The 25,930-nt window shown below is 42.7% G+C and overlaps 1 protein-coding gene across 1 annotated transcript; it reads right to left on the bottom strand.

Moving 5' to 3' along the window:
* Positions 1 to 342: 342 nt before the first annotated feature.
* LOC106594578 (perforin-1) lies at positions 343 to 25,330 on the bottom strand. The gene is made up of 7 exons (XM_045710432.2): positions 25,165 to 25,330; positions 18,842 to 19,195; positions 18,510 to 18,749; positions 10,846 to 11,062; positions 9,840 to 10,148; positions 4,177 to 4,370; positions 343 to 2,025 (listed from the first exon to the last, which is right to left on the bottom strand). Exons 2-7 carry the CDS (start codon positions 19,186 to 19,188, stop codon positions 1,611 to 1,613), a joined length of 1,722 nt encoding a protein of 573 aa, XP_045566388.2. The 5' UTR covers positions 19,189 to 19,195; positions 25,165 to 25,330; the 3' UTR covers positions 343 to 1,610.
* Between the last annotated feature and the right edge of the window lie 600 nt (positions 25,331 to 25,930).

Below are 25,930 nucleotides of genomic sequence, written 5' to 3'. Positions count from 1 at the left end.
CTCTCTCTTCCTTCTGTTCCTCTCTCTTTCCCAACCTGTTTATCCTCCTCCCCTCTATCCTCTCTCTCTCTCTCTCTCTCTCTCTCTCTCTCTTCTTCCCCCTGTCTCCTGCTGTTCCTCCCTCTCTTCTTCCCCCTCTCTTCCTCCTGTTCCTCTCTCTTTCCCAACCTCTTTCTCCTCCCCCCTTCGTATTATGATGTGTATAGGTTAAACTGCTCCTAGATCTGTGGCTGATGTATGCCATAAAATATTATGTATCTCTAGCAGTGCTGCCATCTACAGGACAGACTGAGTTACTACAGCACAACCCTACAGTCAGAGTGTACAACACCACAACTAAAGTCCTTTGATTTATATATTTATTTAACAGGGACAATGCACATCAATGAACATTTCTGTAAAAATGCCAGATTGAGACAACTGGCTATCTGTAGTCCTTGGGCAGATATTATTTTTCACTTGCGGCATGTATATATAACAATATAAATTGCACATTATATATCAACACCGTGAGACATGAAGCATGTCCTTTATATATAAGCTAAAGTGTAAAGGCCCTAAAACGGATCCTTGTGGGACCCCATTATACAGTTGCCAGACAATTAGACTTTCTGGTTGATTATAACACTGTATTCTGTCAGATACACTAATCCATCCATTTTAAAGCATTGGGGGAGAAATTGAACTTTGCTAGTTTAGAGAGTAGTATTCTGTGATTTACACTATCAAGTGCTTTTAGCAAATATATAAAACACAGCTCCTACCACTTCCACTTTGGCAAATTTTTATTTAACCTTCTCCAAAAAATAACGTCTCTGAAGCCGAATTGCATGGGTTATAATGAGTAATCACTAGTATTCAAGTGATCAGTCAATTGCTCAGCAACTATCCTCTCTGCAGCCTTTGAAACAACTGATGAAATACTTCTAGGTCTATAATTATTGACCTTAAAACAATCTCCAGACTTGAACATGGTGGTAACAGCAGCTGACTTCCCTTGGGAAGATACCTTGGTTCATGGATAGATTCATCTGATGTGTTATTGGTGATGTTGAAATATCTTTATGTGTTTTAAAGAACACATTATCAAAACCATAGACATATTTGGCTTTAGAGGTTTTCAAACTTTCACCTCCAGTAGTTGGAATCATATCAAACATTTTGAGTGAGTCTTCGCATTGCGTGTTAAATAACTCGCTCACTGTCAACTATTGCCCCACATCTAGTACAGACTGAATAAAGAAATTGTCAAAAGCAGTGGCTATAGAGTAGCTCTATCAATCAGTTTTCTATAACACATAAAATATTTTAATCGTTTGACAGGCACCATGTAAATATAAGGTACAATGTAATTTGTTTAGGTCACAGACAAGCTTAGGTGTGAATAATCATTATATAGTCATCTGAATCCTATATACTCCCTGATTACACAGGACAGATAAAGAGTTGATTGATTGAAAGATTGAGGGGAGAAAGATGCACTGAGTACAACCTAGGGGATAACATATTCCAATGATTCCCCTTGTTTTCAATGTGGTTCCTGGTGAGCTGTACAGGCAACAGTCCCACTGCCTGTAATGAATTTACTACAGTGCGTTGTGAGGGGTACATTACACAGAGATGTAAAAGAACCACAGGTATAGGACTGCTGAACTCTGGACAGAAAAGGTAGAAAAGAGATGCACACTCTTACTGTAGAGTAGATTATAGGGTACTGTGGGGGTGGAAGGTTTGTATTTTTCACACTTGTCCTCGGTCAGGTGAGGGTCACAGGTGAGGGTGTACAGGAAATTAAAGCCCCCCCCGCTGTTGTTACACCAGCGTTCGTGTGTCCCCTGCTCGAGGTCGAAGGTACAGTCACTCAGGTTGTCATCTTTATCCACAGGATCGTAATCCCAGACCACGACATTTAGACTCAGGTCTTTGTCAAAGGGACCCATGTCAAAGGTAGCATTCCAGACAGGATTATTGGATGGAATCACATCGGTCTTATGGGACTTGGAACCGTAGGTGACCACAGCGTACCTGTAGCAGGTGGAGAAACAGGAAGTTGGAAACAAACTGGAAAGATTCAAATACTATGACATGCCACAAGAGGAGGATCAAACTCCATGGAGTGCCTAGTCTATACTGGTTTTAGTTTATGTTCCTTTCAATTAAGACTAAAGACAACCAGGTGAGGGGATTTCCTTACTAATTAGTGACCTTAATTTATCAATCAAATACAAGGGAGGAGCAAAAACCCACACACACTCAGCCCTCTGTGGAATGAGAGAGGAGGGCCTACTTCAGTTGGCACATATTGCTTGGGTGCATCCCAAATTGATCCCTATTCCCTACATAGTGTAGAAATCTTTTGAGTTCAATATAGAAGCCTTTACACAGAGGATTCTACATGAAACCAAAAAGGGTTCTACCTGGAACCAAAAAGGGTTCTCCTATGGGGTCAGCAGAGTAACCCTTTTGGAACCCTTTCTTCTAAGAGTGTAGTGCACTCTATAGAGAATAAAAGGCTTGTAACGGAAAATTATTACGCTTGTTTGAGCATCAAGAATAGTAAAGTTTGCTTTTTATCTTACATTTTCAGAGTGGTTAAACCCAAACCTTTGAGCAAAATATGTTGAAAATACATATTCTTTGTTCAAAATTCATATTTTTGGTTGTGCTCATTGGGAAGGGGTTCCAGATAGCTAACTGCACGTTCTGCTCGGTGCTCCAGCCTCCAGCACCTCTGTTGAAAAAGTTAGCTCCACCCAACCTTTCAAAAGCCATTCAAATTAATTCCGCCCCATGAGCAGATCTGCCTCGAAAACACTTTTGAGAAAGAAAAACCCAGATGTTCAACCGCCTAATACTGCCATGAACGCCTCACAAGGCAGAGTTGACAAACCAGACAGGGTTTGGGGTTTAGCAAGTCAATGGGAGAAGTGAAAGAAATCATCTTTAAGTTGTTAATTTTCTCGAACTCTAAAGGCAAAACCTAGATGTGAGACAATGTTCACGAGCCAAAAGTGGTCTCAGTTTTTTCTGTACTAAGTCATCAAATTGAGTTCTACGTCATCAAATTGTGTACTACGTCATCAAATTGTGTATTATGTCATCAAATTGTGTACTACGTCATCCATTTTGTATGATATGTTACGAATCCAATTGTACTACATTTTGCACATTTGTTGTACTTAAGGTCCTGGAGTGCATCTTTAAGTAGCTGAAACTGTCATTACTACAAACGTTACTTTCACCCAAAAACACGTTATATCAAAGGAGTAACTTTGATTTGACGGCCTGCACATTTACATTTTGGCGCAACGTGACCGTTAGAACTGATGACGTATTTCTGCGCAACAACTATGGTAACTAACGTCGCCATGACATCACCTGCAAGCATGGTCATGAGGCAGAACTGAGCAATTTCCACTAGATAGGCCTAAATTGGCTATATTGTAAAAATAGTTTTTTGATGTTAATTTACGGTTAGGGCTAGGCGTTAGGTTTAGCAGTTAGGGTTAGATTTGATGACTTTGTGGCGGTGGCAGCTAGTGACCAGTCTGCAGGGCTGTCTCCAGAACAAGATGAATGAACAAAAATTATAACCTGCATCAGGGATTTATATTGAAAACGCTGTTATAGGCCTCATTATTTAAATGATTTTTGTAAACGGCAATAAACTTTTTGCTCGATAGATGGGTTAAAAAACGGTGTTTACCACTACACCTCTGCAGAGAACTGAACAGTTTACCTGTGTTAAGCCTCGACTACACCTCTGCAGAGAACTGAACAGTTTACCTGTGTTAAGCCTCGACTACACCTCTGCAGAGAACTGAACAGTTTACCTGTGTTAAGCCTCGACTACACCTTTGCAGAGAACTGAACAGTTTACCTGTGTTAAGCCTCGACTACACCTCTGCAGAGAACTGAACAGTTTACCTGTGTCAAGCCTCGACTACACCTCTGCAGAGAACTGAACAGTTTACCTGTGTCAAGCCTCGACTACACCTTTGCAGAGAACTGAACAGTTTACCTGTGTCAAGCCTCGACTACACCTCTGCAGAGAACTGAACAGTTTACCTGTGTCAAGCCTCGACTATACCTCTGCAGAGAACTGAACAGTTTACCTGTGTTAAGCCTCGACTACACCTTTGCAGAGAACTGAAATTGTGCAGTAACATAACATACGCTTCAGTGTCTCCCGCTATCCATTGGTAGTCTCCCCACAGTCCCCAGGCTCTGACCACCGTCACCACCAGTCTTCCCTGTGAGACCTTCCTGAGGCAGCAGTTTGAGTCCCGTCTAGAGTAAGGATCCCCACAGGACAGTTCCCCGGTGCTCTTCGGGAGGGCATTCTCCTTCAGGTAATCCTGGACAGCCTCCTTTGTATTTTGAACCAAATGTTAGCATATTAATTGATATATAACATATAACCTAAGATCCCGATTTTAGGTTTTATTTATGCATCCTGTGACAAAAATATTCAATAAACAAACCCACCTGAGTTAACAGAACTATATAACAAACAATGTTCATCAGGTTATGTCAAACGTCTGTGTTTTCTTCTCCAAAGTTCAAACTCTTTGGAGTCTCTAGCCGATAACAATAGAAATTGATAGAATATAATAGCCTTGATATGTATCATGTATATGTACAAATCTTAACCTACCATGTTAGCTAGGTAGGTAAATTAGGCTAACCAGATATCATAAACCCTGTTTATACCTGGTTCTAACGTGTGTGCTTTGTCCTGGTCTTGTCCATATTCAAGTGCCCACATATTTAGAAAGATGCGTTGTGATCTGATTGTGATCTTCCTGACATCCTCTGGAGGTAGTCAGACACTCATTGTGCGTGGCAAGCTTACAAGTACAGACGAATCGTGACATCGAAATATGTACATCATTTGCATAAAAGGAAAGACCAGGATATCTGGTCACAATTCTTGTCAAGTGCTTCATTCTATAGCTAGAAGACTCCTGATATCTCCAGGAGGGAGAAGTAGAATTCTTTCCCTTATTAATCTGTTGTTGACTGGTACTGTCTTTTTCCTAGCAAGGGCCATCTAGCTAGGGCCATGCCTGTCTTCCCAATAGCCTACTTGGTGTGTGAACTGCTGACTGCTCATAACTTGCAGATAGTTGTTGACACATCAACCAGGATTAAGTGGGAGGCCAACTTGCGACTTGTTTTGGTAATCAGTGGCTGTATTGGAGGGGACTGGTTTCTCCTCTCCTTGGCATTCACCAATTAGTACTTCAGTCTCCCATGGTTTCTCAGCGGCAGCTGTAAGCGGTGAATGTGTCAGTGGTGGTCTCGTCGTTAAAACGAAGACTCGCCAAAATGAAGACGGTTCTGACAAATTGTTCTGCAGAGTTCTTCGAGGAAGGAAACAGAGGAAGGCTCTCTCACTTAAAATGGCACCGAAGGGGATGGCTGCCGTTTTACGGGCTCCTAAACAACTGTGCTATTTTTTTTTTTTTTTGCATTGTTTGTAACTCATTTTGTATATAACATTGCATCTACCATCTCTTATGACCAAAAAGAGCTTCTGGACATCAGAACAGCGATTACTCACCCCGAACTGGACAACGATATTATATTAAATGAGTCCGACGCTAAGGATATATTGCTTTGTCAAGAACAAACCCAAATTCTAGTCATCCGCGTGAAGAAAAGACGGAGAAAAACGGGGAGGAGTGCGGGGTGCATTATGAGAATTCGCCGGTGAGTAGGTAAACCACCACTACCCTTCGTATTATTGGCCAACGTACAAACATTGGAAAATAAACTAGACGATCTACGATTAAGACTATCCTACCATTAAAAACTGCAATATCTTATGTTTCACCAAGACGTGACTGAACGACGACATGGATAATATAAAGCTGGCTCAGTTTTTCGTGCATCAGCAGGACAGAGCAGCTACGTCTGGTAAGAGGAGGGGTGGGGTTGTGTGTCTATTTGTGAATAACTGCTGGTGCTATATGTTTAATGTTAAAGATGTCCAGGGTATTGCTCGCTTGAGGTAGAATACCTCATGATAAGCTGTAGACCAAACTATCTACCAAAAGAGTTCTCATCTATATTATTCGTAGCCGTCTATTTACCATCACAAACCGATGCTGGCACTAAGACTGCACTCAATGAGCTGTATAAGGCCATAAGCATACAAGAAAATGCTCATTCAGATGCGGCGCTCCTAGTGGCCGGGGACTTTAATGCTGGCAAACTAAAATCTGTTTTACCTCATTTCTACCAGCATGTCACATGTGCAACCAGAGGAAAAAAAACTCTAGACCACCTTTACTCCACACACAAAGATGCATACAAAGCTCTCCCTCGCCCTCCATTTGGCAAATCTGACAATAATTCTATCCTCCTGATTCCTGCTTACAAGCAAAAACTAAAGCAGGAAGTACCAGTGACTCGCTCAATACGGAAGTGGTCAGATGACACAGACGCTATGCTACAGGATTGTTTTGCTAGCACAGACTGGAATATGTTCCATGATTCATCCAATGGCATTGAGGATTATACCACCTCAGTCACCGGTTTCATCAATAAGTACATCGACAACGTCGTCCCCACAATGACCACGTATTTCAACCAGAATCCATGGATTACAGACAACATCCGCACCGAGATAAAGGCTAAAGCTGCCGCATTCAAGTCGCGGGACCCTGATCCGGACACTTGTAAGAAATCCCGCTATGCCCTCAGACAAACCATCCAACAGGCAAAGTGTCAATACAGAACTAAGATTCAGTCCTACTACGCCGGCTCTGATGCTCGTCTGATGTGGCAGGGCTTGCAAACTATTACAGACTACAAATGGGAACCCATCCACGAGCTGCCCAATGAACAAGCCTAACAGACACGCAAAATTCCTTTTATGCTTGCTTCGAGGGAAGCAACACTGAAGCATGCATGCTAGCACCAGCTGTTCGACTGTGTCATCACGCTGTGTGAACACACTCTCTCAACATTCACAAAGCCTCAGGGCCAGATGGATTACCAGGATGTGTACTCAAAGCATGCACACACCAACTGGCACATGTCTTCATTGGCATTTTCAACCTCACCCTGACTGAGACTGTAATACCTACATGTTTCAAACACCATACGGCCAGGTCTCAGGGCTACCACTGTTGTGTCATCGGCAAACTTAATGACGGTGTTGGTGTCGTGCCTGGACGTGCAGTCATGAGTGAACAGGGAGTACAGGAAGGGACTGAACACGCACCCCTGAGGGGCCCCCGTGTTGAGGTTCAATGTGGCGGATGTGTTGTTAGCTATCCTTACCACCTGGAGCCATTATGTCAGGAAGTCCAGGATCCAGTTGCAGAGGGAGGGGTTTAGTCCCAGGGTCCTTAGCTTATTGATGAGCTTTGAGGGCACAATGGTGCAATGATGAGCTGTAGTCAATGAATAGCATTCTCACATGTGTTCCTTTTGTTCAGGTGGGAAAGGGCCGTGTTGAGTGCAATAGAGATTGCATCATCTGTGGATCTGTTAGGGTGGTATGCAAATTGGAGTTGGTCTAGGGTTTCTGGGACAGTGGTGTTGATGTGAGCCATGACCAGCCTTTCAAAGCACTTCATGGCTACATACATGACTGCTACGGGTTGGTTGTCATTTAGGCAGGTTACCTTAGTGTTCTTGGGCACAAGGACTATGGTGGTCTGCTTAAAACATGTTGGTATTACAGACTCAGACAGGGAGAGGTTGAAAATGTCAGTGAAGACACTTGCCAGTTGGCAAGCGCACGCTCACAGTACACGTCCTGGTAATCCGTCTGGCCCTGCAGCCTTGTGAATGTTGACCTGTTTAAAGGTCTTACTCACATTGGCTGCGGAGAGCGTGATCACACAGTCTTCCGGAACAGCTGTTGCTCTCATGCATGTTTCAGTGTTATTTGCCAAGAAGCGAGCATAGAAGTAGTTTAGCTCATCTGGTAGACTCGTGTCACTGGGCAGCTCTCAGCTGTGCTTCCCTTTGTAGTCTGTAATGGTTTGCAAGCCCTACCACATCCGAGTAGCGTCAGCGCCGGTGTTGTACAATTATATCTTAGTCCTGTATTGATGCTTTGCCTGTTTGGTTTGTCGGATGGCACTGCGAGATTTGTTATAAGCTTCCGGGTTAGAGTTCTGCTCCTTGAAAGCAACAGCTCTAGCCTTTAGCTCAGTGCGGATGTTGCCTGTAATCCATGGCTTCTGGTTGGGGTATGTAGTACGATCACTGTGGGGACGACGTCATCGATGCACTTATTGATGAAGCCAGTGACTGATGTGGTGTACTCCTAAATACCATCGGATGAATCCCGGAACATATTCCAGTCTGTGCTAGCAAAACAGTACTGTAGATTAGCACCTGCTTCATCTGACCACTTTTTTATTGATCGAGTCACTGGTGCTTACTGCTTTCATTTTTGCTTGTAAGCAGGAATCAGGAGGATAGAATTGTGGTCAGATTTGCCAAATGGAGGGTGTGGGAGAGCTTTGTATGTGCTTTCTCTGTGTGTGGAGTAAAGGTGGTCTAGAGTTTTTTTCCCCTCTGGTTGCATATTTAATATGCTGATATCAATTTGGTAAGACGGGTTGAAGTTTTCCTACATTAAAGTCCCTGGCTACTAGGAGCGCCTCCTATGGGTTTGCATATGGCGGAATACAGCTCATTCAGTGCGCCTTAATGACAGCATCAGTCTGTGGTGGTATATAGACAGCTAAGAAAAATACAGATGAAAACTCTCTAGGTCGATAGTGTGGTCTACAGCTTATCATGAGATACTCTACCTCAGGCTAGCAAAACCTTGATACTTCCTTAGATATCGTGCACCAGCTGTTATTTACAAAAAATATAGCCCGCCGCCCTTTGTCTTACCAGATGCCGCTGTTCTATCCTGTCGATACAGCGTATAGCCTTCCAGCTGTATTTTGATAATGTAGTCATTCAGCCACAACTCCGTGAAGCATAAGATATTACAGTTCTGAATGTCCCGTTGGTAGTTTAATCTTCCGCGTAGGTTGTCTATTTTATTTTCCAAAGATTGCACGCTTGCTTTGCAGAATGGAAGGAAATGGGGGGTTTATTCGTCGCCTACGAATTCTCAGAAGGCAGCCTGCCCTCTGGCACCTTTTCCTCCGCCTTCTCTTCACACAAATGACGGGGATCTGGGACTGTTCCCGGGAGAGCAGTATATCATCCACGTCGGGATCATTGGACTCGTTAAAGGGAAAAAAAGGATTCTGTCAGTCCGTGATGAGTAATCGCAGTTCTGATGCTCAGAGGTTATTTTCGGTCATAAGAGACGGTAGCAGCAACATTATGTACAAAATAAGTTAAAGAATAAGTTAAAAACATCGCAAAGAAACGAACAAAAACACACAATTGGTTAGGAATACGTAAATCGTCAGCCTTCTTCTCCGGCGCCATCTTAGATCGGTGGGTATCGTTACTCATTGTGTATTTATGCCTCAACCACCAGGGGCCCCATTGATTTTGTTGAGTCACAGGTATGAGTTGAACACACATAAGACATGGCAAGATGCTTAGAATTGCAGGAAATTAGCTTGAAAAGTGCAAAATGTTCTCTCCACCAACAACAGGGGTGTGAGCAGTTTGGGGTTGCATGCCTGGGGGTTTGTTACTAAGCCGATAAAGGACAGATGTCCAGCCAGACCTTTGCCACCTAGAAAAATGTGTGTGTCTGGTACCTTATTATTTCACCCACCTGTGTCCCAGGTGTAAGTCAGGCCCTGATTTGAGGGCAAGAAATAAAAAAAGCTGTGGAACTGGCTTCAAGGTCCAGATATGAATTTGAGGAAAATATATCAACAACCAAAGGCTACCTTCACTCCTTGCTGGACAACTGTGTTGGGTATAAGCAGGTGCAGAGGACTCAGATAATAGTAGATGATGTCCGGGATGTTCTTCAAGGTTCTCATCCAACTATGGAACCCCACTGAGTCATTACGGTTGAGTGACAGCTCCCCCAGCCAACCGGAGCCTCCCACCACCTTGGTGTGGTGGCTGAGGAAGCTAGAGCTGTCGGAGGTCTTCGAGTCATGGTTTTCCAGAACTTTGGAGCAACTTTGGACAGTAGAGGAAACTGATAACCCAAGGCTCACCTTAAAACCTGCGGACAAGCAGGATTCCACCTGAGAGAAGGGAAAGATGGTATACAGACACATATATTCAGAGAGTTTGGTCTTTAACGTTTCTTCCATAAAAGACTGTGATGCATTTACTACATGGGAAATATTAGTCAATGGAATTTTCTGAATGTAACTGAAGGTCTAGAAATACATTTCTAATCTAGTGCACCTGATTCTAATAATTTGCTGGTTGATGAGCTGAATCAGGTTAGTTTCAACTGGGGTTGGAGCGAAAACCTACAGGAGGGTGCTCTCCAGGAACAGGGTTGGAGAGCCCTGGTCTAGATAGATGTAAACCTACAGGAGGGTGCTCTCCAGGAACAGGGTTGGAGAGCCCTGGTCTAGATAGATGTAAACCTACACGAGGGTGCTCTCCAGGAACAGGGTTGTAGAGCCCTGGTCTAGATAGATGTAAACCTACAGGAGGGTGCTCTCCAGGAACAGGGTTGGAGAGCCCTGATCTAGATAGACGTAAACCTACAGGAGGGTGCTCTCCAGGAACAGGGTTGGAGAGCCCTGGTCTAGATAGATGTAAACTTACAGGATGTTAGCTCTCCAGGAACAGTGTTAAAGAGCCCTGCTCAAACATTATACGTCTCTGGTTCTACGTAATGATTACAGATTGCTGTTTGAATTCCTGTAATTTCCTTTAATGGAAAATGTCCTCTATTACAACAGGCATTGAGACTAAGTAAGTCACCTTGTTTGTAGAGAAACTCTTAAGTGAAGCCTGACAGGTCTGTATTGCTGTGGTCATCGTCAGCCGGCCTCCCAGGTCAACCTGGCGGATGTAGTGAGTCCCATAGGTGTCTATGAGCCGGCGGTACTGGGCCTTGGAGGTCTCAGAGAATGAGCCCAGACGATCAATGTCCTTACGGAACTCTTCGCTGAGAACAGGGCTGTCTGACACGCGATAACTGGAACACAGGAATTTGCATATCAGATGTGAATTAAAATACGACACAGAGACGACCTTGATCTACAATTGGTTAACCCTTTCTCAGCCTATAGCATACAGAAGCAATGGTCCTTTAAACATTTTGGTGGGTGTCGCGGTAACACCAGGTCACATACAAAAAATCCACTTAAACTTGAATGTGTTACAAATCGGAACTCAAAAGATCAGAATCCATGTGCTTTTTTGTTGTTTTTGCTGTTCACACATTGGGGAAAAGATCAGATATGCCAATACATCGGAACTGAGGTGACTGTGTGAACAAAGCCTTTATGAAATGAAGACTCTTATGGAAAATTCACATGATTTCACATGGGAAAATTCCACATTTTGCGCAACTGTTTTTTTCAGATACAATTACACATGTGAAATCATGTGAAACCGTGTGTTTTTGGAACACTTCAATGTGGATTTTTACACGTGAGCACATAACCTTTCACATGTGGATTCACATTTTCATGAGATGCCCTGTTAGTCACTATGAAACACACATAGATCTTTTAACATAGTGTTTTCAACTTACATACAGTGCATTCGGAAAGTATTCAGACCCCTTGACTTTTTCCACATTTTGTTACATTACAACCTTATTCTAAAATTGATAAAATTGTTTTAAACACAATAGCCCATAATGACAAGGCAAAAACTGGTTTTTAGACATGTTTGCAAATGTATACAAAAAAACTGAAATATTACATTTGCATATATATTCAGACCCTTTACTCAATACTTTGTTGAATCACCTTTGGCAGTGATTACAGCCTCGAGGCTTCTTGGGTATGACGCTACAAGCTTGGAACACCTGTATTTGGGGAGTTTCTCCCATTCTTCTCTGCAGATCTTCTCAAGCTCCGTCAGGTTGGATGGGGAGTGTTGCTGCACAGCTATATTCAGGTCTTGCCAAAGATGTTTGATCGGGTTCAAGTCTGGGCTCTGGCTGGGCCACTCAAGGGCATTTAGAGACTTTTCCTGAAGCCACTCCTCAGTTGTCTTGGCTTTGTGCTTAGGGTCGTAGTCCTGTTGGAAGGTTAACCGTTGCCCAGTCTGAGGTCCTGAGTGCACAAGAGCAGGTTTTTATCAAGGATCGCTCTGTACTTTGCTCCGTTCATCTTTCCCTCGATCCTGACCAGTCTCCAAGTCCCTGCCGCTGAAAAACATCCCCACAGCATGATGCTGCCACCACCATGCTTCACCGTAGGGATGGTGCCAGGTTTCCTCCAGACAAGACACTTGTCATTCAGGCCAAAGAGTTCAATCTTGATTTCATCAGACCAGAGAATCTTGTTTCTCATGGTCTGAGAAACCTTAGGTTCCTTTTGTCAAACTCCAAACGGGCTGTCATGTGCCTTTTACTGTAGAGTGGCTTCGGTCTGGCCACTACCATAAAGGCCTGATTGGTGGAGTGCTGCAGAGATGGTTGTCCTTCTGGAAGTATCTTCCATCTCCGCAGAGGACCTCTGGAGCTCTGTCAGAGTGACCATCGGGTTCTTGATCACCTCCCTGACCAAGGCTCTTCTCCCTCGATAATCAGTTTAGCCAGGTGGCCACCTATAGGAAGAGTCTCGATGGTTCCAAACTTCTTCCATTTAAGAATGATGGAGGCCACTGTGTTCTTGGGGACCTTCAATGCTGCAGGAATTTTTTTGTTCCCTCCCCCAGATCTATGCCTCGACACAATCCTGTCTCAGAGCTCTACGGACAATTCGTTCAACATCATGGCTTAGTTTTTGCTCTGACATACACTGTCAACTGTGGGACCTTATATAGACAGGTGTGTGCCTTTACAAATCATGTCCAATCAATTGCATTTACCACAGGTGGACTCCAATCAAGTTGTAGAAACATCTCAAGGATGATCAATGGAAACAGGATGCACCTGAGCTCACTTTAGAGTATCATAGCAAAGGGTCTGAATACTTATGTAATTAAGGTCTTTATTTAATTGTTGATTTTATTTGCAAAAATATTGTAAAATCATGTTTTCACTTTGTCATTATGAGGTATTTTGTTTAAATAATTGAATCCAATTCAGCATAAGGATGTAACGTAAAAAAATATGGAAAAAGTCAAGGGGTCTGAATACTTTCCGAATGCACTGTATTTGACACACTTTGACCTCATTGTGCATGTTTATTTATATAGTAATTCTTATTTAGCATGTCCTCACCTGGGATTTGAACTCACAACCTCTTGGTTCACGGCATTATGATCTTCCTACTGATTTTACCAGTATTCCTACACTTCAAAGTACATCTCAGCTTTGTTAAAAAATACACTCAAGAAAAACTATTATATTCAACATATAAAATTCAAATAAAATAAAATGATTGGTCACATACACATGGTTAGCAGATGTTATTGCGAGTGTAGCGAAATGCTTGTGCATTTGTAATAAAGATAATCTAACGTTTTACCTAATGATATATAAGGAGGGCATTTGCACAACATGTTTCACAACAGCACACAACAAAATTCCAGAGACATATTGAGCAACCAACTGATACCAATCACGACCACACCCAGAGGACAGATGGCTGACTTAAGCACTCACACAAAAATGTCAAGACATGAAAGCGCCCTAGCCACACGAACTGACCACTGGTGTAAAAAACAACATTCCATGAATATCGCAACCACCCAGACACGAATTACCAGAAATACACACATACACACACACACACTTAGGTGTGTTGGACTCCGAGGACAAAGGACACTGCCAAGGGCCAATGGGAAGTCGACACCACCTGGAGAATGGACCGTCCCTCCACTCATCGACCAGTCAGGAGAGCGGACCTACTAGACTCAACCTACGTCAACACACTGTTATTTCATTGTATAAATTGGATGCACACTATGTTTCGGGGCTCTCTTCTGCTAGTTCCCTATGAGCTAAACGAAGGAGTCCGTGCACGCTTTGCCAAATATCTTTGTCTCATAATAAACTGCCTTACTATAAACTGAATCCACCCGGTCCAGCGTCTTGACTTGGTCTCCTTCTCAAGTAACTGATCATCAACACATCTAGTTCCGACAGTGCAGCAACATCTAACAAGTAATATCTAACAATTCCTTAATACACACAAATCTAAGTAAAGGAATGGAATAAGAATATATAAATATGAATATATGGATGACCGGCATAGGCTAAGATGCAATAGATAGTATAGAATACAGTATATACATATGAGATGTGTAATGCAAGATATGTAAACACCATTAAAGTGGCATTATTAAAGTGACTAGTGATCCATTTATTAAAGTGACCAATGATTTCAAGTCTGTATGTAGGCAGCAATCTCTCTGTGTTAGTGATGGCTGTTTAACAGTCTGATGACCTTGAGATAGAATCAATATTTCAGTCTCTTGGTCCCAGCTTTGATGCACCTGTACTGACCTCGCATTCAGGATTGTAGCGTGGTGAACAGGCAGTGGCTTGTGTCCTTGATGATCTTTTTGGCCTTCCAGTGACATCGGGTGCTATAGATGTCCTGGAGGGCAGGTAGTTTAACCCCGGTGATGTGTTGTGCAGACCGCCCCAACCTCTGGAGTGCCCTGTGGTTGTGGGCGGTGCAGTTGCCATACCAGGCGGTAATACAGCCCGACAGGATGCTCCCAATTGTGCATCTGTAAAAGTTTGTGAGGGTTTTAGGTGACAAGCCAAATTTCTTGAGCATCCTGAGTTTGAAGAGGTGCTGTTGCGCCTTCTTCACCACACTCTCTGTGTGGGTGGACCATTTCAGTTTGTCAGTGATATGTACTCCGAGGAACTTAAAACTTTCTACCATCTCAACTGCTGTCCCTGTCGATGTAGATGGGGGGTGCTCTCTCTGCTGATTCCTGAATTCCATGATCATCTCCTTTGTTTTGTTGACGTTGAGTGAGAGGTTATTTTTCTGACACCACACTCCGAGAGCCCTCACCTCCTCCCTGTAGGCTCGTCGTTGTCGGTAATCAAGCCTACTACTGTTGTGTCGTCTGCAAACTTGATGATTGAGCTGGAGACGTGCATGGCCACGCAGTCATGGGTGAATAGGGAGTACAGGAGGGGGCTGAGCACGCATCCTTGTGGGGCCCCAGTGTTGAGGATCAGGAAAGTGGAGATGTGTTCTACCTTCACCACCTGGGGGCGGCCTGTCAGGAAGTCCAGGACCCAATTTCACAGGGCGGGGTTGAGACCCAGGGCCTCAAGCTTAATGATGAGCTTGGAGGGTACTGTGAGTTTAAATGCTGAGCTATAATCAATGAACAGCATTCTTACATAGGTATTCCTCTTGTCCAGATGGGATAGGGCAGTCTGATGGCGATTGCATCGTCTGTGGACCTATTGGGGCGGTATGTAAATTAGAGTGGGTCTATGGTGACAGGTAAAGTGCAGGTGATATGATCCTTAACTAGTCTCTCAAAGCACTTCATGATGACAGAAGTGAGTGCTAAGAGGCTATAGTCTTTTAGTTCAGTTACCTTTGCCTTCTTGGATACAGGAACAATGGTGGCCATCTTGAAGCATGTGGAGACAGCAGACTTGGATTGGGAGAGATTTAATATCTCCGTAAACACAACAGCCAGCAGGTCTGTACATGCTTTGAGGATGCGGCTAGGGATGCCATCTGGGCCAGCAGCCTTGTGAGGGTTAACACGTTTAAATGTCTTACTTACGTCGGCCACGGAGAAGGAGAGAACCCACAGACCTTGGTAGTGGCACTCTAGTATCCTCAAAGTGGGCAAAGAAGGTGTTTTGTTTGTCTGGAAGCAAGACGTCGGTGTTCGCGACGTGGCTGGTTTTCCTTTTGTAGCCGGTGATTGTCTGTAGACCCTGCCACATACGTCTCATGTCTGAGCCGTTGAAATGCGACTCCACTTTGTCTTTATACTGACATTTTGCTTGTTTGATTGCCTTACAGAGGAAATAACTACAATGTTTGTATTCGGCCATATTCCCAGTCGCCTTGCCATGGTTTAATGTGGTGGTATGCGCTTTCAGTTTTGCGCAAATGCTGCCATCTATCCAAGGTTTCTGGTTAGGGTAGGTATTATTAGTCACAGTGGGTACAACATCTCCTAAACACTTCCTTATAAACTCACTCACCGAATCAGCGTATACGTCGATATTATTCTCTGATGCTACCCGGAACATATTCCAGTCCGCTTGATCAAACAATCTTGAAGTGTGGATTCCGATTGGTCAGACCAGCGTTGAATTGTCCTTAGCACGGGTACTTCCTGTTTGAGTTTCTGCCTATTGGAAGGTAGGCGCAAAATGGAGTCGTGGTCAGATTTGCCAAAAGGAGGGCCAGGGAGGACTTTGTATGCATTGCGGAAGTTAGAGTAACAGTGGTCCAGTGTTTTTCCAGCGCAAGTGCTACAGTGGATATGCTGAAATAATTTAGGTAGCATTGTTCTCAAATTTGCTTTGTTAATATCCCCAGCTACAGTAAATGCAGCCTCAGGATATATGGTTCCCAGTTTGCATAAAGTCCAGTGAAGTTCCTTGAGGGTCGTCGTGGTATCGGCTTGAGGCGGGGATATACATGTCTGAGACAATAACCGAAGATAATTATCTTGGGATATAATACGGTGGACATTTGATTGTGAGGAATTCTTGGTCAGGTGAACAACAGGACTTGAGTTCATGTATATTGTTACAATTACACCATGAGTCGTTAATCATGAAACATACACCGCCGCCCTTCTTCTTCCCGGAGAGATGTTTATTCCTGTCGGCACGATGCACTGAAAATCCAGGTGGCTGTACCGACTCCGACAACATGTCCCGAGAGAGCCATGTTGTCGTGAAACAGAGTATGTTACAATCCCTGATGTCTCTTTGGAAAGCAACCCTTGACCTGATTTTGTCGACTTTGTTATCTAGGGACTGGACATTAGCGAATAATATACTCGGAAGCGGTGGTTGTTGTGTGCGCCCCCTGAAGTCTCAACAGAAGACCGCTCCTCCGGCGACTTTGTTTAGGGTTGACGTCTGAAATCAATTCAAATGGTTGTGCAGACAAAGGATCCGCTTCTGGAAAGTCGTGTTCCCGGTCGTAATGCTGGTAAATGATTCAGGAGTAACATTAAAGTAACATTAAAGTAACATTAAAACAAATTATACAACTATACAGAAAATGCTCAAATTGCTGAATTAAATCAACGATGACAGAGAGAATAGTCAGATTAACTGATAACTAGAATAGCAGTGCAGATCTTTTACTAAGTGCAGAGATGTATTATAGATACTGAATGTGTAGTTATCCTTTTCTGTAATACACATGATTTCCAGTATTCTGTGTTATATATGAAACTCATACATGTGTATGACCTTTTTAAGTGCCAGTGTTGAATGTTATGGTTAAAGTTTGACAGCATTCTGGGCCGGGGACACACTGACAATGTATCTGTGACACTGTGGCTGCGTTTAAACAGGCACACCAACTATGATCTTTTGCCCAATTATTGAAAATCTGATCTGATTAGTCAAAATACCAAAAAAGATTGTTGGTTTAAAAGTAGAGAATGTCATCCCTGCCCAGTCCTGCATAATTATTTGACTATCAGTTACAGAAAGATGAGATTCTTGCAGAAAGTGTATGGTTTTCAATAGATATATTCTTAATTTTTAAACAAGGTGATAGATGCAATTGACAGAAAAATCGGATTTAAAGCTTTAAATCAGAAATACTTTAGTTTTTCCAGCAAGCCAACCCTGGAATGAGCTCCCTACAACACAACAGTCCAAAGACTTCCTTATGCGTGGAATGGAAATAACTAATTGGATGAGCTCTCAGAGTTTAAATTGACCCACTTGCTGTGCTTTTTGATACTTTCTAGCTGGGTTATCACTGCACTTAGACCTGTATGGGCTAAGAGAGATTCATGCCTGGGGTTAAGCAGCTATTAAAACATGCACAACTAAGCCCAGGGCTAGCTGGTCCTGTCCATAGGAGGGTTAGCACTGCCTTTTCAGAGCAAGCCAATCACTTCCTCCAACCTAAAACAATCGTTAAAGAATGTTCTGTAAAATTATGTTATATTCTCAGCACAGTAAAAAATTCTCAGTTTTTTTCAGGGAAGCAATGATGTTTTTGGGGATATTCTCAGAACGTTTTGTCATGGTACCCTGGAGGTTTTGTCTAGTTCCCGGTTTGTTCCATGGATGTCCCCGAATACGTTTTTATGACGTTCTTGGGATGCAGTTGAATGGTCCCCTGGAGGTTTTTGTCTAGCTAAAATGTTGTCATTTTTACATTTTGCATCCCCATTTTGTAAAAAAATCACATGAGATCATGTTGATTTCACATTTTGTTTCATTTTCTTTGTGTCACATGTTATCACATAAGATCAGATGTGAAATGTTGTATCTGTTTGGGAAGCGCTATAAAAGTTTAACAAATCATCATTATTGTTATTATTACCTGTAGTGACGGCAGCAGAGATTCTGTGAGAAGAAAGAGTGGTGGTCCTCTTCGGTCTTGGTTGTGGCAAAGATGGCTACATCAGACTGGGACCCTCCCATCTCTATGCTAGCACCCACATCCTTCTCCACACTCACACTCACCAGTCCTACAGGTACGCTTACAGACACCTTTGCCTCATTACTCAAACCCCCCTTCCATTTTGTAGAGATCTTGTTGGTAGTGGACTGTGCCAGGTTACTGGAGGAGAGGAGAGCAGAGGAGAGGAGAGATGTTTACTGTCAAAAAAGAAAACTTCCATCAAGTAAACAGACAGAAACTATCCTACTCACCTGACAGAGGCATGAGAGTGGCTGGAGATATCCTCAATACAGTGGCTGTAGGGCCTCCAGTCTACAACAGACAGGGGTATTTTCTGCAGCTCGTTCCCCTGTAGGGGGTTACTACACAGTGTACAGGTTTTACTGGGGGACAGGTAGGTCTTCAAGTCGATCAGGTAGGCCCCTTTACGTTTCAGGGTCACCACATCGAAACCCTCCCCTGCCAGGTTGTGACCGGGGTCAAAGGGTGCGGAGTCACACTGGGATTGGCTGGCAGTACGACAGGTGAGGGCGGAGTCCAGTTGAGAAAGGAGAAGGAGGAGAGGAAGGGAGAAGAGGGGAGGGGCTGGAACGGACATTACTGAACTAAAGGGAGGGTGGCGAGGCAGAAGAGAGAGAGAAAAAGGAGGTGAGCGATTATGAGAGGAGTGGGGAAGAAAATGGCAGAGACAGAAGGGATGAGAGAAAGTGAGAGGTGTGGGGGAGAGAGAAGGAGAAAGAGAATGTTTAAACTCCATGATGTGAAGGTCTTTGTTACGTGAAATGAAAGCGCTATATACAGTGCATTCGGAAAGTAATCAGACCCCTTGACTTTTTCCACATGTTGTTACGTTACAGCCTGATTCCAAAATTGATTAAATAAAAAATGCTCGTCAATACCCTGTAATGACAAAGCAGCCCTTACTCCTACAGCTCTGGCATCGGTGTACAAAGCAAATGGACGACGGAAATCCGGAGCAGCTAGCACCGGTTCAGAGACAAAAAGGGTTCCAGCATTATGTAACCCGAAAGGGAGATGAAGGATGTCCCAGAGGACAAGGTAGAGGTAGGAAATGTCATCAGGAGTGACAAATTCAGGCAATTATTTGGCACGCACGGAGAGACCTACAAATATCCCTTCTGCATATTGAACTTGCTAGCTTACTTAGCAGCACCAAGACAGTCAACACAATCATCGACCCTGGGCAAAGGGTACGAGTCCAACTTAGTAATGGTATTGACTTTCCCAAAATCGAAACAAAACCAGAGACCCATCCTCCTTAGGTGCCAATATAACGCTAAGGTGCTGCAAAAGATTTGATTTCGTGTTCAAGGTACTAATATGCAGGTTGAACTCCACGGAATGTTGCCATATTGTAGAATTCTGTGCTCAAGCATGAACTCATCCTCACTGCAGAGTTTCTCTCTCTTTTCAGTATTCACTCAATAAGCATGTTGTTTGGTTTAGGCAGAGTCCCCAACGCCAATGTTTGAGTTGGCACATCTGAGAATGAACCCTGATATTCTAAAAGCAGTGCAACAATGTTGCCTTTTTCCTCTGCTGGTAGGTGTGCCAAAAATACATCAAGGTTTTCCAGAATCTCTGAGTTGCTCAGCTGTCCAACAGGTACAGGGTCTATTGGGCTTTCCTTATGCTCTGAATGAGTACTGGGCTTTTCTCGTGTTCTCAAGGAAGACTATAGTCAATAGTGACGGGAGTGGCCACAGGCAGAAGATCACTACCGGTTTCCACCGACTTCTCCGCAGTTAGTGAGGGATATATAAGATTTTTGCAATTCGTTCCAGTCATTGGCAGCAGAGAACTGGAAGGAAAGGCGGCAAAGGAGGTGTTGGCTTTACTCTGTTCAGAAATCAGCTCCTTCCTAGACATTGAAGTATCAACTGTTGGGACCCTCACTTCTTTCAGTGGTCCTACAAACTCACTCACCTTTGGTGTTTTGAAAGGAGAGGTCAACTCAGGGGGTTGACTGAAACAGGATCACACATAAATGTCTCAGACATTTAGAGATCGCTGACATCCTCCTCAACACTAGACTTTCTCCCTGCAAATTTCTTAGACATAGCATGTGTAACGGCACACGCTGGGAACACTCTAGGGTACATTTATGATAACCCATCAGTTTCCTCTACTCAGGATTCTATACAAATGACAGGATTTGTAACAACCTTCCCTCCAGCCAAATCATTTCCCAAAATGAATGACACCCCCTTCACTGGTAGGCTAGGGGGTGTAGTTAACTACTGGGTTCTTTGTTTGATAAGGTCGTTTTAGGTAACAACCCCTTAATGAAGGCAATTCTTGAACTGCTCGAGTGTCTTTAAATCCTCAAGGTCTTTAATACCTCTCCACTAAAAAATACATGGTTGTTCCCTTATGAATTCAACACGGCTTTGCGATTGTCTTTTGTCATTGTAACGGCTGTCTTCAGAAATGGACCAAGGCGCAGCAGGTATGTGAATACTCATATTTAATTTCAAATAAGGAGTAAAGCATCCACTTAACAAAACAATAAAGGTGACAACAACAACAGTTCTGCAGGCTATAAACGCAGTGCAAAAACAACCACCCACAACCCCAAAGAAAAACACACACACCTATATAGGACTTCCAATCAAAGGCAACTCAACACACCTGCCTTCAATTGGAAGTCCCAATCAACAACACAATCATTCACACACACAAAAACTGCCACGTCCTGACCCCAAAACTAATACAATAGCTCCATCTGCTGGTCAGGACGTGACAGTCATTTATGAAACTTTTGTCTGTATGCTTCTGGGACAAACTCGTAAGCCTGAAGGATATCAGCTTTACAGCTTTACTGTCATAATCTGAACTCTGGTCAAGAGATAAAGCGATGTACATTTTCTGAGCTTTTCCCACAAGAACACTTTGGAGGAGCAGTGACCAAATATCTCGTGGCCATTTTAGGGATGTGGCAATCCACTCAAACAGAGTAAAATATACGCCCACCTCCTTTTCGTTGAAAGGCGGTACATGTCGGCTGTTCCAACCAAGATCAAACTCTGTTGAGGGTGCAGGATGGCCTGACTTGATTCGGAGTACTTCCAGATCTATCTCCTTTCGTCGCACTTCCAGCTCCATCTCTTTTAATCAAATGACATGCACACATTCTTCTTGTTCTAGTCTGGTTGCACGTTCTCTTTCCCTTTCCTGGTGCTCAAGTCTGAATTTCTGTTGCTCCAATCTCTCTTCACGTTCTCTTTCCCTTTCCTGGTGCTCAAGCTCTAATTTCAGTTTGTTCCCATTTTACCTTTAGTTCTACCTCAGTTGCATGTCTACGGGGTGTACTCTACCACCCGTTGGATCCTTTCCGTCATCCTCCCTCTCCGGAAGGATTTCCTCCTCAACCAAAGCAGTTGGACTACTGCTTTTGAATTGGCATGTGCAACTTTGATGTCATTATGCTTTGCAATGATGAGCAGAATCGCCTTTGTACATTTATCTAGAATCTCCCATGTAGAGTTTTCCACAAATGCTTCTAGTTTAAAGTCCATTATTTTATTTTATTATTAGCCTGTGTGTTTATGCAACTTTCAAAATGATTCCTTTTATCTTATAACCCCTCTGGGCAGTTGGGTGTCAGTGACAGAAACTCTACCAATTATTTTTTTGAACACTAAAATATCTGGGCACGGTAGGGCTTCAACTAGGTGATTAGAGGAAACAGTATCCCGGACGAGCCTCCATTTTGTTACGTTCCCCCGCAAGAAACCAAAACTTGTTGCTCAAACAGAAGGGGAAACTAACAAAGATTCACTAACAACAACCAAAACAAAACAGGTGGGGTTCTAGGAGGGGTTCTGAAAGACACTCATGGAGGTGTCCACTGAAAGTTGACTATCAACAACAACTGGGACCAAAAAAACACCCACTATGAGCACCCACTAAATTTGCCAAAGAAGAGGTAAACAAAATAAAAACCAACACTTAACTTAAAAAGGAAGCAAACCAAAAAGTGGAGCAAAACAAAAACAGGGAAGAAATAGGGAGAGCCAACTAAAGGTTAACCCTCCACATCTCTCAAGCCGCTCTTCAATATCACCTGTGCCAGCACAGTTGAAAAACCTTCTGACTAACGAGATGACAGCCAGCACAGGTCTAACACATACTTAATAACAAGGTTACACCAATTGGTGCGCCCAGCGTGCCAACGTCCAACCTCTAAATATACATGGAAAACCGAAGCCTGTAAATGCTAGCAAGCTAGTTTCATCATATTACCTCAAGAACACAATACACTAATGACATGAAATCCTGACACCACAAAACATAATTTACACAGTATGTGACTAATATTTATACAAGTAAGGTACAAGGTTTTCAGAGGTTACAATCTCCTTTTAGTGAATTTTGTACATTTAAAGGGGAAATCCACTCCACTTTTTTCGTTTAGCCCAATGTGGTAAAATTACCCCACTGTTGTAAAATATAAGGACAACAACCACAGAGCCACTGCCTGTTCACCCCGCTATCATCCAAAAGGCGAGGTCAGTACTGGTGCATTAAACCTGGGACCGAGAGACTGAAAAACAGCTTATATCTCAAGGCCATCAGACTGTTAAACAGCCATCAGTAGCACCTTAGAGGCGGCTGCTCTATATACATAGACTTGAAATCACAGACCACTTTAATAATGGAACACTGGTTACTTTAATAATGTTTACATATCTCATATACTGTATTCTATTCTACTGTATCTTAGTTTGCCGCTCTGACATTGCTCTTCTTAATTCCATTCCTTTACTTGGGTTGTTGTGAAATTGTTAGATATTACTTGTTAGATATTACTGCACTGTTGGAGCTAGAAGCACAAGCATTTCTCTACACCTGCAATAACATCTGTTTAAACACGTATATTTGTGACCAATAACATTTGATTTGATCTGTCAGCTCCATTTGCACAGAATGTGTAGACCCCTTTATCTGACTCAAGAGCTTCCACAGTAAACGCTGTAAGGATAATCTCTCAGTGAAAGCTCCCCGGTCCTGTACCCATCGAACAAAAATATTATTTTCTACCAAAATTATTTCCTACTTTACTTTTGGTCATTCATGTATTGTTTTGAGCTTACAGCGGTGGTCTCCCATCCAAGTACTAACCAGGCCCGACGCTGCTCAGCCAACGAGATCAGACGAGATCAAGCATGTGAGATCACTGCACCTGTACATAGCCCATCTATAATTTAGCCCAAACTACTACCTCTTCCCCTACTGTATTTATTTATTTTATTTATTTTGCTCCTTTGCACCATATTATTTATATTTTATCTCTGAACTTTCTTCAAACTACAAATCTACCATTCCAGTGTTTTTCTTGCTATACTTTATTTACTTTGCCACCATGGCATTTTTTTGCCTTTACCTCCCTTATCTCACATCATTTGATCACATTGTATATAGTCTTATTTTTTTTTTCTACTGCATCATTGATTGTATGTTGTTTTACTCCATGTGTAACTCTGTGTTTTTGTATGTTGTCGAACTGCTTTTCTTTATCTTGGCCAGGTCGCAATTGTAAATGAGAACTTGTTCTCAACTTGCCTACCTGGTTAAATAAAGGTGAAATAAATAAAATAAATAAATAAATAAAAAATGTACATGGTGATATGGCCACAAGTGTATTTTCTACCCCATTTGCTCCCTGATTTACGACCTTGGCTCATCGCTGGGGGGGGGGGGTTCAGTTTTGTGTGAGTATTTAATCTCTCATTCATGTATTGAATCACTCATTCATGTATTGAATCACTCATTCACGTATTTAATCACTCAATCACTTGTTCATCAACCCTTCAGTATTCTGTAAGTGTATGTTCTTTTGTGATAGGTGTGTGTCAGAGTGTGTGTATTTAGTATAAGGGCTTTCCAGAACCTATGTTTTCCCCTGAGATGCCGTTTGTCTGTCGACATACAACCATTGTACGTGCTTGTAAATGTGCATGTAATTCTATGTGTTTATATATACTGCGTGGGTGTGTGGCCATTAGCCTGTGTGGGCGTTGTACAAGTTGTGACCTTGAGTTTGTGTGTCCTTGTGGATTTCAACAGTCCTGCTAGAGTTCATTGGCAACAAAATCTTATCTCCTTACTCTTGGCAGAAGTCCAAAAAACAGACTTTCTGCTGGTTTTATAACTTCTCCACAGAAAGTCTCCGGAATTACAGAATAGCAATTAGATTATTATTATTATTACTTATTATTAAAATTACAGAATCTCATTATTATGAATTATCATTGGGATTACATAGTCTTCTCAACAACAAACACATACACCGGAGTTGTTGAACCAAAAGATAATGATTAGGTGAAATATTTAGCGTTTTACCATTATTCTGACAATTGCCAGTGCCAAACCTTTGTTTGGTTAATAGGCTAGTGACAATTTAAAAGTCACGCCACTCTAATGATTTTGGATTGAATTGAAATACACAACTATGATATGAAAAAACACAATTGAAATCTGTGAAGTCGGAAATCTGACAAAGATTCCTCTGAATCTAAACCTTGTCATTAAAGGCTTTAAATCCACTCACCTGTTTGAATTGGTGTCAGTGGTTCTTCAGCTGAGTTCGTCCTCAGATCTGGAGTCAGTGACGAAGTCTGTTACTCCCTCCTCCATCTGTCTGTTTTTCTCTACAGCCAGGGATGGTCTTTTACACAGAACAGCTGACTTTCTGACTATGACAAACTTTTCCTGTCACGTCCTGACCAGTTTAAAGGTTATTTGTTATGGTAGTTTGGTCAGGACGTGGCAGAGGGTATTTGTTTTATGTGGTTCGGGGTGGTGGTTTTGTAGAAGGGTATTTGATTTATGTATTCCGGGGTTTTTGGGCACTGTTCTATGTTAATGTATTTCTGTTTAGTCTAGTTAGTTGTATTTCTATGTTTAGGTTAATGGGGGTTGGACTCTCAATTGGAGGCAGGTGTTTCTCGTTGCCTCTGATTGGGAGTCCTATATATGGGTAATTGTTTGGTGTAGTGTTTGTGGGAGATTGTTTTTTGTTTTGCCTGTGTGAGCCTTACAAGACTGTTTTGTTGATCGTTCGTTCTTATTTTGTTATTTTGGTGTTCACTTTAGTTTAAAATAAATATCAAGATGAGCATCCACATTCCTGCTGCGTTTTGGTCCTCCATTCCCGACGACAACCGTGACATTTCCAGAAAACTTTCCTAACGCTAGAGTCCTTAACCGTTTACACTATTGGAAATTGGCCTATATTAATAGAGCTACATTGGGGGAAAAAAGTATTTGATCCCCTGCTGATTTTGTACGTTTGCCCACTTACAAAGAAATGATCA

Source organism: Salmo salar, chromosome 02 (genome assembly GCF_965601325.2).
Source record: "Salmo salar chromosome 02, fSalSal1, whole genome shotgun sequence".
Classification (NCBI taxonomy): Eukaryota; Metazoa; Chordata; class Actinopteri; order Salmoniformes; family Salmonidae; genus Salmo; species Salmo salar.
The sequence above is the reverse complement of the archived record's forward strand: the minus strand, read 5'-3'. Positions and strand labels throughout refer to the sequence as shown.

Coding starts and splice junctions, on each gene's coding strand:
- LOC106594578 (XM_045710432.2), bottom strand. CDS start 19,188: ATGTCCGTTCCAGCCCCTCCCCTCTTCTCCCTTCCTCTCCTCCTTCTC. Junction 11,063..18,509: donor CTCTGCTGCCGTCACTACAG/GTAATAATAACA, acceptor CCTGTGTTCCAG/TTATCGCGTGTCAGACAGCC. Junction 10,149..10,845: donor AGAGTTTCTCTACAAACAAG/GTGACTTACTTA, acceptor CCCTTCTCTCAG/GTGGAATCCTGCTTGTCCGC.